Here is a 14,960-nt window from a genome sequence, read left to right on the forward strand (position 1 = left end):
TAATGTACTAAGCTCTGCTCGGTTGCGTTCTCTGCGTCATTGACTGCGGCCTACATGTATGTATTGTGTTTTCTTTTTTACAACTAATAAAATGTATACCACGTTCTTAATAAAAAAGCTAGTTTTATTAGTACTTATATAATTTTATTAATACTATACAATCTTTCAAAAAGATCTCAATAACCCAATTTGAAAACAGATACATAAAATGCCGAAATAAATACGTCATTTCTATTTATTAACTAAAATTTCGTTATTAACTAAAATTTGAGTTGTATTCATTCAAAACTACAAGTAAGTAACATTCATTGAAGTGAATTATATTCGCAACTATTCACTGTTGATTCAAAGAAATGTGTCAACATTTCTCTGAATCAAGGAAATGGAAAGTTTTCGCTACACAGCATAATATATACAACATGCAGACGGCGGAAGGCGACGACATCCTAGACGGGCCTTTTAAAGAGTTACTTTAGGCAATCTGTGTATTAAATGTAGAGTATAATAATAATAATACAAAATTTAAGATAAAATAAAATAATGTCCAGACCGGTCTTAAGCAAAGCTAGTGAATAGATAATTAAATTCGTAGAAAATATAAGAGTTATTTATGCCTTGTGTCTCGGTTACTTTAGTTAATTCGACATCCATTTTGGTTTTGAAAATGTATTCGGAATATAATATGAATAATATAAGTATACCTAACCATTTTATAATATTCCAATTGCCCAAAAGCTTTACGTATACAAACCCCCTATCAAACAAAGAAGCATTTATGTATTCTACCCAAATTTCAAAATGTCAAACATATAATTACAAAAAACAAAAGAATGTTCCAATGAGAATGCACGACATATTTCCCGCCGAAAGTTGGCAGTTTGCGCCGTCTCTTTCGCTCTTAGCGGGAAAGCTTCATTCAGTTGTTTTCTGAATTTCAGTGTCATGGACGTACGACGCGGTGCAAATTCGAGCGCGGAAAGTATCGGCCTTTTTATTAGTCATTGAAGTTTGATTTACTGCGTAAAAAGTGTTAAAATATATCTAGATGTTTTTTATGAATATGAATATGTGCATTCAAATAGTAAGTAAATAATAAGAAAGTTTTGTGAAATGTCAATATGAATATTTAATAGCGAAGTTTTCATGAAATAATCGTTCTAGTTGAAGCTGTTTTAGTGAATTAAAAAATGACAAGTCAGTGTGTGTGAGCAATAATGAATGCAACAGAAATATTGGATTTGTTCAATTCAAGTGTGAACCTGAGTGGGACCCTTCCCTTTGGGTCAGAGCTGGATATACTGTTCCAACCGGAGAGTGTGCTCATAGCGCTATATGTGCCCATTATTTTGGTGTCTTTGGTGTCTAATATACTCCTTATCGTGGTAGCTGTTAAGTGCAATTATACTAAAAAGTAAGTATTAAATTTTGTTTGAACTGTTTTTAAAATGATTTAGTGTATGTAATGTATCAGGAGTGATTTCTATCTCATACAGATTTAATAACATCGTAAGGTTTCCAATAAATCCACAACATAAAATTCAACATTCGTAAACATAATGTTTTATGCTCACTTAAATAAATTTTAACTAAGAGCTACACAGATATGGAATTTCAAATTGTAAATAGAGTTTTATGGTTAAAAGCAAATTTTGTCTGTTTCTCTACATTTTTCCTATTAGTTTTCGACGCATTTCAGAGCTCAGACTCTATGAATCTTAAGCAATTACCGAACTTCTTGTCTTGTTATTATTACTTCATTATTAGTTCACGATATCTTAAGGAGCCTTCGTGAAAGCTCGCTAAGAGTGTAAAAGATTGAAACTCATTAGCAGTTTAATATGTTATAAATATTAGCAATCATCACAATATTGGAAAGTTTATTTTATACATACAATCATAAAATGAATTGGAGAGAGAGAATAACAATTTCAAACACATGTTTACAAAACAGTATCGTCGTCAAAAAGCGTCAAGCTTTAGCTGTCACATGCAATGGAGTGGAACAGCAAACTGGATACATGGTTATAATTCTCCTAACTTTGGCTCGAATGCAGCAATTCTATTGCTAAAGTTTTTATTTCTTATTTCTGTACGTACGTACCGAGGCGTTTGATCGACGTGTGTCTATTTGTAATTAAAGGAAATTCAAAAGACTCATTTCGAAAAAACGGATATGACTTATTAAGTCCTTCGGTTAAATTGACAAATTATGTTTGAAAATATATACGTACGTTGAAATTTTTAAAATAAGCTCTCAGTGACTTTATCAAAAAGTAGTGCAACTATTTTACTATCCTATTCATAAACGTTTTAAGAATTGTGACCAATCTGTTTGTGTGTTCTTAACTTTGAAATAGAGGTTCAATACCAATTTGGTAAAAATATTTTTTCTAAAATACATTGCTTGCAGAATTTTTATTTATTTTCTAAAACATAAAAAGGGACCAGTTGTGACAATGGCTGACATTAAAATATAACGTGAATAATAGAATACAAACCTTATCACAATCCTTTTGTGTCAACGAAGCCTGTGAAGATAAGCAGCCTGTATATAAAATGCCTTTGCGTTAATACATTTTGGTTTTGTAATATTTAAAGAACATGTAAAGATTATTAACTGTATTAAATGAAATGTTCTAATAAAATCGCTCGATCTGATGATTGCTATTTTTTTTGCTGATTTGGAAATAACTAATTTCAAACAGTTAGTTAACTGTGCTACGTAATTTCATCCGCGGACCAACCTGCGGGAAATATTAAGTATTTCTATGTCTATTCCCATATAACCAATTTTATCAAGCAGTTTTTTCATGAAAGAGTAACCAACATCCATATTTTATACTCACAAACTTTCGCATTTATAAATTAGTAGGATAAAATATTCATCCATCTAATTGATAATGATTTGTTAGCATTATATTAATGTTGTTTTAGTTGTTGAAATCGTTCGACCCCAAATGCAAGTTTAAAAGCAATTCTATTAATGACCCCACCGCAAACCCGGAGCCTCAACTAACAAGAACAGTTACAGGCAATCGTTGTATAGTTAAATGTTCAATGTTCATAAAGTGATGTTCACAAGGTTTCAATTGCAAGCCACACTATTTTAGTACTTAACTAGTACTTATTTAATGAATAATATAATGTACCTAATGATTGCTCTATATCTCTATTGCTCTATGTAAAATTTAGCTAATAATGCAGTATTTTCTATTGAAACATGTACAATTAGAAAGTTAAAAGGAAATATATATAATTATTTGTATTTAATTACGTATGGAATTAATTTGAACTTTCTCCTCAAATTAACGGAAGGGTTTACCTTTTAATTAATGGTGATTGGAAACCTTTGATTGAAAGGATTTTTTTCTGAAAGACAATAATTACTGTGTTTCAGGCACTTGTTATTTGTTTCATTAATTTGATATCCCTATAACATAGAAGCTGGCACGTGTAGCTTGTTATTTTAATGTGTATTTATATGTGTGTATACAAGGTGTATACGTTGTATGTAGTTCCTATCACGCTTTAATGACACTGAGTGAATTCTGCACTATCTTATCTCAAAATAGGTCATGTTTTTACATCTCTGCAAACAATGAGCCGCCACAAAGAGCACTCTGAAAACATGAAAACTCACGTATTTTCTTTTAGCGTCAACATAAGTAAAGATTAAATATCACGTGTTAAATGCTCTTAATATGCGCGTGAATAAGAAATAGAAAATTTAGCTATCATTTTATAAAAAAAATAGTATCTTCTCACTAGAATTTATACTTAAACCTCACTTTTGAACTACAGTACTAGCAGGTGAGGATGTATTTATAGGTGTACAGGATATTATATACATGTATGCAAAGCTTCATTTTAGAAGGAATAGTTGTAATTTTCTGAACAAAAAACTCAATTATTGTTTTACATGATGATAGATTTACACACTATCATTAATTAAACATATATTCCAGAAATAGCTGACGAGAATTAGAAGTTTCAAGGATCACTTATCACTTTGAACCACGTCTCAAATATTATATGGTTGGAATATGGATCAGCTCTTAAGTGTTATGCAAAATAGCCGATCGCAGAGTAGGTTTGGTGAATCCAATAATACCAGAAAATGGATGGCCTTGTCCAAGTCTGTGTATTTTAAAAGAATTAAGAGGAAGTAGGATAAGAGCATTTTACGTCTAAATGGTAATGAAAAATTATGTTACTGGAATTGTCAAATGACAAAAGCGTGTTTTTTTACATATTCTGAGTAAAATTAAATTCATCCTCTAAATAGTTGAAATATTTCATCGGATTGTAGTTCGTAAAAAACAGATATATTATAATAATTTAATATTTTATCTCACTATTACAAATTAATTATATTTCGAAACAAATGAGCAAATTTTAAAGTCTTCTTTTTAATAATAACTTAATTTTAACATCGTAAATATTGAATGCTTGCTAATTTAAAATAATCTGTTTTATGAAGTTAATACTACGGTATTTGGATTTATTTAATAAAGAACAACTTGATTAAATAATTTTCTTGCTTAATATTACAAACTCTTTAATTTACTACTCAAACTTACCCTAAGGTAGAATTACAACAAAGCAAGTAAAATAATTTTAGTGAATTATTAAGTAAATGAAGAATAAATTAATATAGCCTGTGGAGAGGTGAGTGCGGTCGTTGGTAACAATAATACATAGTCCTTGTTTAAATACAATGCTAATATCTTTAAAGGTAAACTTTAGTTCGTGCCTATTGTTGAATTTGATGTTGATTAGAATTAAAGCAGATTAGTTGAAATAATTTGATTTCGTTTAATTAATTTAATATTTAAACTTAGTTTAAAACATTATTGTATGTATAATTAACCATCATCATCATCATCATCATCAACCCATATATGTTCCCACTGCTGGGACACGGGCCTCCTATGAGGGTACAGGCCATAATCCACCACGCTGGCCAAGTGCGGGTTGGCGGATGACACATATCGTCGAACTTTTGATTCTTCGACATGTCGGTTTCCTCACGATGTTTTCCTTCACCGTTCGAGCAGTGGTGATGTTACAACATGCGCAGATAAATTGAAAAATCAATTTATTTCCTGCGCGCTCGCCCGGTCTCGAACCCCGGACTTATCGATTCGAAGTCCGAGGTCTCACCACTGAGCCACCACTGCTCCATAGCCACCACTGCTCCATGGCACCATTGGCACTAAATTTTTGAAGTCATTGTTGAAGAGCTATTAAATTTCAAGTTTAATTTTATTATTTGTTTTCAAAATTATCATATATAAAGTTTAGCGAGTCCAGCACTTTCGTAAAGTAATGCAATATTAATAATTTTTGCTATATTGCACTGACTTTTCATCTGTTTGCAAGTATGAGTAACACAAACGACTTATAATATTGATGATATTTTACAGAAAAGATGAAAATAATAACAATATTTCAATAACTTCTTAATAAATAAGGCATTGATTATGTCAAAAACACATTATCCAAAAGAAAAAAATATTAGTAGGAAGGTAAGAAAATATTCTCACACTAACATGAGCTTTTTTTTTAAACTTTTGTTTCTCATTTTTAAACTTTCAAAGAAAGTATACATATATTTAAGTCTCTTGCGGAAATATAAATTCAGTTTGTGAATAGCAAGGTTGTTCCTATAATGTGATATGTAGAATGTAAGTGCTTATTTTCGTGAATGAGATGATTTATGTAATAAAAGGATTGCGACAAAAGCTCTGAATTGTATGTTTTATAAAAACTCAGTCTGTGTGTTTAGGTACGTCGTACCCAAAATAAGCTGCACTATTCCTGCTTTTAAAATTATATCCAAGACAAAAACATCTCAAAATCTACTGCAGATAAATATAATTGATGTCAAAAACGTGAATTTTAAAATAATCTTTATGTTATGTTAAAGCCAATATAATCAATCAAATCAAAACAAGACAATATCAACCATTATCTATTATCAACCGTAATCATTGAAATTCGATAGCGAATTTATAAAAGCTCATGGCAGAGGCGCGCAAAGCATTTACGCTTTTCAGAACAAATAGTGAAATGTTCAAGGCCCTAACATGTCAGTATTACAAATGAATCGTGAAAACAAGAACATGACTAGCGAGATATTATTAGAAATGTTGTGATTCACTTTTTCAATAACACTTAGTGTATTTATGAACGAAACGAAACAATATTTCAGAATTTGTTCGAACGAAATTATTGGGTTTCATCTAATGAGTAATAGTGATAGTGAATTGATACGTTATCTCGAAATTGCAATATATTAATCTGCAAATCTATATTAAGGTAATAATGTGCAATGGAGAGGATATGTACAGTGCAGTATTGTACTTAGCTAATGCATTCTGCTTTGCAGGTCTGCTGTACTGTCCGGTCGCGGAGCAGGAAGAATTTCGTACATTAACCTCTTACTACCTGTCACTTTCACTCCCTTGTAAATAAAATGTGTCTTGCTCGCACAGGTGCAATGACCGCCGTCCTTAGGGATTGTAAACCTTTAACCTGAGAGTGTAAGATTTGTTCTTAATTGCATATTGTGTTTTTTTATTGACCATACTCATACGACAAAACGTCGTTGGCTTGCTTGTCATCATCACTATTTCACTATCATCACTACATAGTATAAAACAAAGTTGCTTTCTCTGTCCCTATGTCCCTTTGTACGCTTAAATCTTTGAAACTACGCAACGGATTTTGATGCGGTGTTTTGTAATAGATAGAGTGATTCAAGAGGAAGGTTTTAGTATATAATTTATTAGGTTTTAATTATATTAATTAGGTAACTAACTAATAAGTATTGTAAATGAATAAAGGACATTTATTTAATAAGTTAGTAAAAACATTTTCTCCTCCAAATATTTCATGTAAACTGCACTCCATTCAAAAATGTTTGTGACCACTGTCAGTAGGCAAAGAGGTCATTGTACGAAATTCTTTCTGCTCCGCGACCGGACTTTACAACATAATAATATTACTTATGTATAGGTACGTGTCCCCCTATATTTATGCTATAATTTATAAAGATGTTATTGGCCATTATAATATGAAGATAATTCATTATTATTTCGAGTATAATTAATAACAATGTTTCTGTATCTCGTCTTGCGGCGGTATTAGTCAAAATGCCAAAAATAATTATTGGGGCGTATGCCGTATGATATTATTTACCTTATTATATTGTATATAACTTTGTATCCAACACCCACAACACTAGACTTGTGTTCTTATTGAAATAATATATGATGGCTCTACACCGATAAAACTAATCACTCCACGAAAAAGCTAAGCTAATTGACTAATTGTTAACACTAATATAATATAGCAGTCACTTACCAGTCATCTATAATAATCATTAATCACCCTTATTACTTTCACACAAGCCAAAAGTCAAGTCACGTGCGCCCCTGACGGACAAAGCTAACACCAATACTTCTGTTTCCTTGTGTTTTTCTTTTGGTGCTACATTAACTTGCTGTTCGTATTTCAATGGAACTCTTGACCCAATTCTTGTTTTTAATGTGCAGTAAGTTTATTGAATACTGGCGCTCTCCACTTTAAATTATTTGAATTAAAAACACAGCTTTTGTTCCGACAACAAATTGCGCTTTTTAGCTTTGAAATGCTTGAGGTTGTAAAGCTGTAATAATATTATTATATTACAACGAAATACATATTGTTTTTGTTTGTTACTTTCATAAAAACAACACAATAATATTAAAATATTACTACGAAGTGCTGGAACCTGGACATTATGACGAATTTTTTTTTATAATTTTTAAGAAATAACAAATTTTTATAAATAATTGATTTCAAACAGTGAATTTTCTATTTTATGTTGAATCAATGATTTAACAAACCAAAATGTAACTAAATAAATTAAATAAAACTATATCATGCTTTCAATACTCAGCAAAACACATCGCCTGTATTCATAAATTCCTAACAATCTTTTGTAGAGACTACGGCCAATTAACCCACACTATGTTATATTTGTTATCCGCTCCAGACCCATTTATATTCGTACAGCTGACTAAACATCTTAATATCGCAATCACTCCTCATAATTGTTACCCTTATCAATACAATGTTGTTAGTACGAGAACTGGATAGAGAGTTAGATAGTAGGGGCCTTTGGATATCATATGTAATTGAGTGTGAGATAGTTTTAATAAGTATTTGGGGCAAATATAACAGGAATTAAAAAAGTGTAAATAATATAATATTTTCGATAGGTGGGATGTGACTTATTACTTCTGTTGACTGCTATGTAGGTAAAATATATCTTTATAAAGCCATTTTAGTATAAAACTTCATCCAAATCACAACCAAGCAACAAACTTAAACATAAGCATCCTAATAATAGTATTATAAACATTGAGATAATATTAATAGGAGACGACACCGCCTACATCACTTATGTTCCACTGAACAAACGTCATGTGACGTATGTTGAGCGGTATTTTTTAATGGTTTTAAAGTGAAACGCATCAAACATGCCTTCGTGTGTATTACGATATTGCACAAATAATACAAATAATACGGAAAAGTGCAAAGGAATAACTTTCATCGTTATCATCCTAACTAAATAATAATTTTTAAAACTTAGTTAGAGCAAAAAAATGGCGCACAGATTTTGTTCGTGGTGTCTCCTCCATACGTAGTAATATTATCTCAATGATTATAAATGCGAAAGTTTGTGAGGATAAATGGATGGATAGATGGATGTTTGTTATTCTTCCACGCAAATACTACTGAACCGATTACAATGAAATTTGGTATATGTAGGTAGTTGAAGACATAGGCTATTTTTTATCCCGGAAATCTCACGGGGACGAGAACTGTGCGGGGTTTTCTTTATAAACGCGGGTGAAAGCGCGGGCGGAAAATTTAGTGCAGATTTATAATAATAGAAAGGTTAAACCGGAAATAAAGTAAATATTATCACAATCTTTGTAAAATACAAAGATTGTGATAATAATTTATATGAGTGAGAGGAACTTTCATAACAAGTTAAAACGTTACATGAATTGTCGGACAAAAGTTTATGAAATCGAAAGAAAAGTTTTGAATTAAGAATAGGGTTGTTAAAGAATTAAATTATACGTAAAGTTTCGTATTCAAATGGCAAAGAATCCTGGTATTTAATGTAACAATCAATTCTTCAACCGATTTATGAGTTTGTGTATCATAACCAAAGAATACGCAATCAAATTTAAAAGTTACGGGCCGTTTTCGAAAGAAAAAGAATGTTTTAATCCTCACCCCTCGCCAGTACATAATATATTATATTGTATGCTATTTGTTATTGGTATAGAATACTTTGTATAACTTATAATATTATTAAATGCTTATTAAAAAGATCAGAAAATGGAAATCTTTAATATCTCTGTCTATCTATGCAATACAGATTCGTTTAATTTAATTTTACGTATTAATTGGATGTAGTCAAAGATATTGTTCATCGGAGTCAATAATTAAGGTGTTGTCAATCAACAATTATTATTTTGTTTGCTGTGGTTGAATGATCAAACCATTCATGGACAATGAAATATTTAATTCTTAAAATTTAATGTTATAATATAAAGTGCGAAATACTTGATTGTTATCAATAATGTTTTTATGTTTTATATAACGTGTACTAATTGAACTATATTGAAATGCTATGAGTACAATATTTTTTAATTTCATTAAATAGGTAGATTTCTAATAGGAATTATTAATTAATTGAAAGTATGCTTAAATTGTTCATTATTAATTATAAGGTGTTTGTTATAAAACCATGATAGCGTTAACTGGATAATTGCTAGGCTAATATTAATAGTATTCATAACCCAGTTTCTGATTAATGACTAACCTTCTTAGCGAAGTAAACGGATCGATTGTGCCGAGTTGTAGGCGATTAAAACTTTGTACAATACATCATACCTTTACCTATGTGAATTCAATTCAAATGATTTTCTTAAAGGAACATTAGCTTTACTTTCTTTGGACTGTAGTAATTGAAAAGTCCTGGATTCGATTCCGATTGAAAACAATCTAAAGTGCTTGTAAAGAAAACGGATTTTGCGTAATTGAACACGGATCTTCCTTTGTTAATTTGTCTCAACGTAATTACAAATTTAGAAATTAATTAAATGGGGTAAATGGTTGAAAATTAAAATGTTTTAACCATAAAGAAAGGTCAGTGGACATTTTTAAATTAATTTTTACACTTGTATACCTTTTGCTTGAGGAAGAACAGTTTTAATATTAATATCACACTGCCCCGGAAATTTCTGAAAGGTTGTTTTATAAAGACGCGGGCGTGAAAAGAAGCGAAGCGATGAAATTATTTCCTCTAAAAATATATGAAGATTATTACAATTTTCAATGACAATATCACCAAACTAAATTGGTCTATTCACTAACAAGTCAATATATTATAGTCACAATAAAGCTAAATAAAGAGCAATCAAACAACTCATTAGTTTGTATTGATGTATTGAAATAAGATTTACTGTTACATAAATTCTTCCCGTGATTAGATACCTACATTCATTTGGTAGCCATGTACCTATCTGTCTATTTATTTTCTCCAATTATTTGTATTTCTGTATATTTAATATAACATCTGTTAAAAATTATTTAACACTATAAATAGTAAAAATATGAACTGCCAAATTCTGTATAGTACCAGAAGCAGAATAAACATTAACGTCTTATAGGTACTTTATTACGACCATAAAATAGTTTATAGGTCAGCTATAAACTATCCGCCGAAAACTATATTATTGTCTTTATTATTCCATCAATCGACCTATTTGTTTAATTTAATTATCTTTTTTCATTGACAGGAAAGGAGCGTTTAATGAAGATTCTTAGTAATATTACATAGAAGAAATTGTGTTTGTTTGTTTGTCGCAACGAAGTGTTTATGATATTATTTTTGTGGTAGGCAAGAGAGTCAATTTTTTTTTCATCGCAGTGAATCAAATCATTTCCATGATAATTTACTTTGACTACACGTGTAACTAAGGAGGTTAAGTAAATTGATTATATTTATATATAATACTTTGTTTACTTGGAAAAATAATCTGTGAATAAAATTACGCAATTGAAAGAAATTTGTCGAAAAACAAAATTAGTTAATTTTGGCTTGTTCGTAAAATAACCTTTTGTGTTAAATTACCATTAGGAAGTTGATACATTTTCGATCGCAAATTATTTTACATCAGCAAACGAATTCGCTTGAATTTCATTGAGTTCATTGTTCTGAAAATTTATGCTATGGAGCTGAAAGTTTTGATTCAATTTATAGGTTTCCGATTAATTGGGAGTAGAACAACTAAGTATTACCATTTTAAAACGTTTGGGTTAAATAATAAAACTACAAATGTTAAATACGTATCGATTATTCATTTCACAGCTTCTGTTAAATTGATACACATACGTTACCATCGAATCCGCGACCTCAAACCTAACCTAACCTAACCTAACCCAACCATCATCACATTCATATCAATATAGCGCTTAATATCAAACTACATATTTTCACATTTTCTAGTCCTTTTCTTTGTTCCCATCATCGCTCTTTTTTATCCTTTAAGGGAGGAAATCCATTCGCAGAGGTTTAAGCATTCGTAGGTAAATGTTCATGGGCGGTGTTGGTCACTTACCATGAAGTGATTCATCTGCTTGTTTTTCCGCTACAAAATGATAACCACTTAAAATATATTTCCAATGTGAAACACACAGCGCGCGCGGGCGCATTGTATTCAGTCAAATAGTGCTGGATATGAAATATTTTTATTTCACAAATATTCATCAAACAGATGTGAATGGAGATGGACGGTTGCCAGAATTGTTTGAAATGGCGCCAAAAATACAATAGAAAAACTCGTAGTAAATGTGTTGAAGCCTGTTACGTGTATTGATTGAACGATTAAATTCAATTGAGACAACAGAATTTCCATAAATAAATACATATTGTCATGGACGTATAAAAAAAGACGGACGGTATATCGCCTAAACATTGAGTGAAGCCTAGTAATGGCGGCGAAACATCCATGTTTGTGTGCCATGTTGCCATGGCAACAGCTGTGTTGATGACAATGGCGGCTGTATTTTTTTCTATAAATTTTGCCGTAATAATTTTGCCATTAAAACATAAAAGGAATAACTTGCTTCCCAGTGGAATGTAATCCCTTGTGTTTTGTTATTTAAAATTGTACTGTTGCGACACCATTTACCACGCAAGACGGCATTTTAAATATTTTTTGTGAAACAGTGACGCAGTTAATCAGTCGGTAGTTCACGACGTAATGGCGGCCGACTAGCTTACTATGGTGAGAGTGTGTGCGTGTTTATTGTCTTTACACGATCGCTAGCTTACTATGGTGGCTTCACGTTGTTTGTTCGTAATACGGTGTCCGTCTTTTTTTATACGTCCATGCATATTGTAAATAAAGCATGGAAAAATATACAGGGTGTCCCAAAAAGTAGTGATGAACGGAAGCTGGGAGGTTAGAGGGCTATCCGAATCACCACCATGTATGTTATGCGATTTTTCGTATTTTCGGAGTTATGACGTTTTTTTCAATTTTTCACCTATCGTCGAGTACGATGTTATTTTCACTCATGGTGACGTCAATTATTGCGCTAGATGCTTGATTTTTTTTTGTTTGCTAAGCTGAAAGATAGGCCAATTCAGTATGGTAACATTTACTATCGTTAGATCTTCGAATGGAATAAAAAAAAGAATTAAATGCCAAGAAAGATAAAATTACCCAGTATGTTCACCACTTCAAGGTCCCGTAAAAAAATAAAATCACATAAAAAAGTTTTCCGTTTGGCTTTTAAAAACTTGCTCTATCTATCAGGTAGCTACCCTGAAAATTTCATTTTATTATTCAGAAGGCTTCAATCGAAAAATTTAAATTTAAATGTGGTAAGTGCAAAAATTGAATTAACATGATGATCAATAAAAACAAATTAAAACCAATAACAAGGTGTTTAATTATTACCAGAAATTTTTAAAATGACCCCGCTGTTGCTCAGTGCAAGTGCGACATCACCGTAAAAAGTTGTCTTTTAAATGTCTGAATGCCCTTTTATCATTTTTAATGGTTTCTTCTGCTACTATGAATTTTCGGGTTATTTCGTTCAAATTGTGGTATTCTCTCAAGTAGCCGAGGTCTTTTAGTATCCCCATTGAAACGAATCAATGGGGTTTAGGTCGAGGGACCATGGAGGCCAGGCTTTAAGGCAGGCGTCACCAGCGCATGCGCAGGCTGCAACGACCAATCCATCTTTCGTATGTATCTTTGCCTTTTAGCCTGACCTCCACAGTCCCCGGACATAAACCCTATTGATTTTTTTCCGTGGGGATACTACAAAGACGAGAGACTGCCACAATTTGGACGAAATAACCCGGAAATTCATAGTAGCAAAAGAAACCATTCAAAATGATAAAAGGGCATTAGACATTTAAAATACAACTTTTTACGATGATGTCGCACTTGCACTGAGCAACAGCGGGGTAGCTACCTTATAGATAGAGCAAGTTTTTAAAAGCCAAACGGAAAACTTTTTTTATGTGATTTTATTTTTTTACGGGCCCTTGAAGTGGTGATGTTCACCACTGGGTAAGTTTATCTTTCTTGGCATTTAATTCTTTTTTTATTCCATTCGAAGATCTAACGATAGTAAATATTACCATACTGAATTGGACTATCTTTCAGCTTAGCAAACCTGCCTGAAAATCTCCGTGTGAAAATCTCTGTGTGAAAATCTCTATGTGAAAATCTCCGTGTAAAATCTCCGTGTGAAAATCTCCGTGTGACAATCTTCGTATGAAAATCTCTGTGTGAAAATCTCTGTGTGAAAATCTCTGCGTGAAAATCTCTGCGTGAAAATCTCTGTTTAAATCTCGGTGTGAAAATCTCTCTGTGAAAATCTGTGTGAAACTCTGTGTGAAAATCTGTGTGTGAAAACCTCTGTGTGAAAATCTCTGTGTGAAAATCTATTAGTGCAAATCTCGGTGTGAAAATATCTGTGTAAAAATATCTGTGTGAAAATCTCTGTGTGAAAATCTGTATGTAAATATCTGTGTGAAAATCTCTGTGTGAAAATCTGTGTTTAAATTTCGGTGTGAAAATCTCTGTGTGAAAATCTCTGTGAAAATCTCTGTGTGAAAATATCAGTGTGAAAATCTCTGTGTGAAAATCTGTATGTAAATCTCTGTGTGAAAATCTCTATCTCTGTGTGAAAATCTCTGTGTGAAAATCTCTGTGTGAAAATCTCTCTGTGACAATCTCTGTTTAAATCTCGGTGTGAAAATCTCTCTGTGAAAATCTGTGTGAAAATCTGTGTGTGAAAACCTCTGTGTGAAAATCTCTGTGTGAAAATCTATAAGTGCAAATCTCGGTGTGAAAATCTCTGTGAAAATCTCTGTGTGAAAATCTCTGTGAAAATATCTGTGAAAATCTCTGTGAAAATCTCTGAGAAAATCTCTGTGTGAAAATCTCTGTGTGAAAATCTCTGTGTGAAAATCTCTCTGTGATCATCTCTGTGTGAAAATCTCTGTGTAAAAATATCTGTGTGAAAATCTCTGTGAAAATTTCTGTGTGAAAATCTCTGTGTGAAAATCTCTGTGTGAAAATCTCTGTGAAAATCTCTGTGTGAAATCGTTGTGTGAAAAGCTCTGTGTAAAAATCTCTGTGTGAAAATCTCTGTGTGAAAATATCTGTGTGAAAATCTCTGTGTGAAAATCTCTGTGTGAAAATCTCTGTGTGAAAATCTCTGTGTGAAAATCTCTTTGTGAAAATCTCTGTGTGAAAATCTCTGTGTGAAAATCTCTGTGTGAAAATCTGTGTGAAAATGTGTGTGAAAATGTGTGTGAAAATCTGTGTGTGAAAATCTCTGTGTGAAAATGTCTCTGTGAAAAT

At 31.7% G+C, this 14,960-nt stretch overlaps 1 protein-coding gene across 1 annotated transcript in view; it reads left to right on the forward strand.

The window, feature by feature from the left end:
- The first annotated feature begins 1,125 nt into the window (after positions 1 to 1,125).
- Positions 1,126 to 14,960, forward strand: part of LOC149904301 (neuropeptide FF receptor 2-like) — a 42,851-nt gene continuing 29,016 nt past the window's right edge. Inside the window, exon 1 of the mRNA XM_090107267.1 lies at positions 1,126 to 1,411. Coding sequence (XP_089963393.1) covers positions 1,215 to 1,411 — 197 coding nt within the window. The 5' untranslated portion in view covers positions 1,126 to 1,214. The remainder of the gene's footprint in view (positions 1,412 to 14,960) is intronic.

Source organism: Colias eurytheme, chromosome 11 (assembly GCF_061535395.1).
Source record: "Colias eurytheme isolate Ceu_HAF_F1 chromosome 11, ilColEury1 Martin Lab GWU primary, whole genome shotgun sequence".
NCBI lineage: Eukaryota > Metazoa > Arthropoda > Insecta > Lepidoptera > Pieridae > Colias > Colias eurytheme.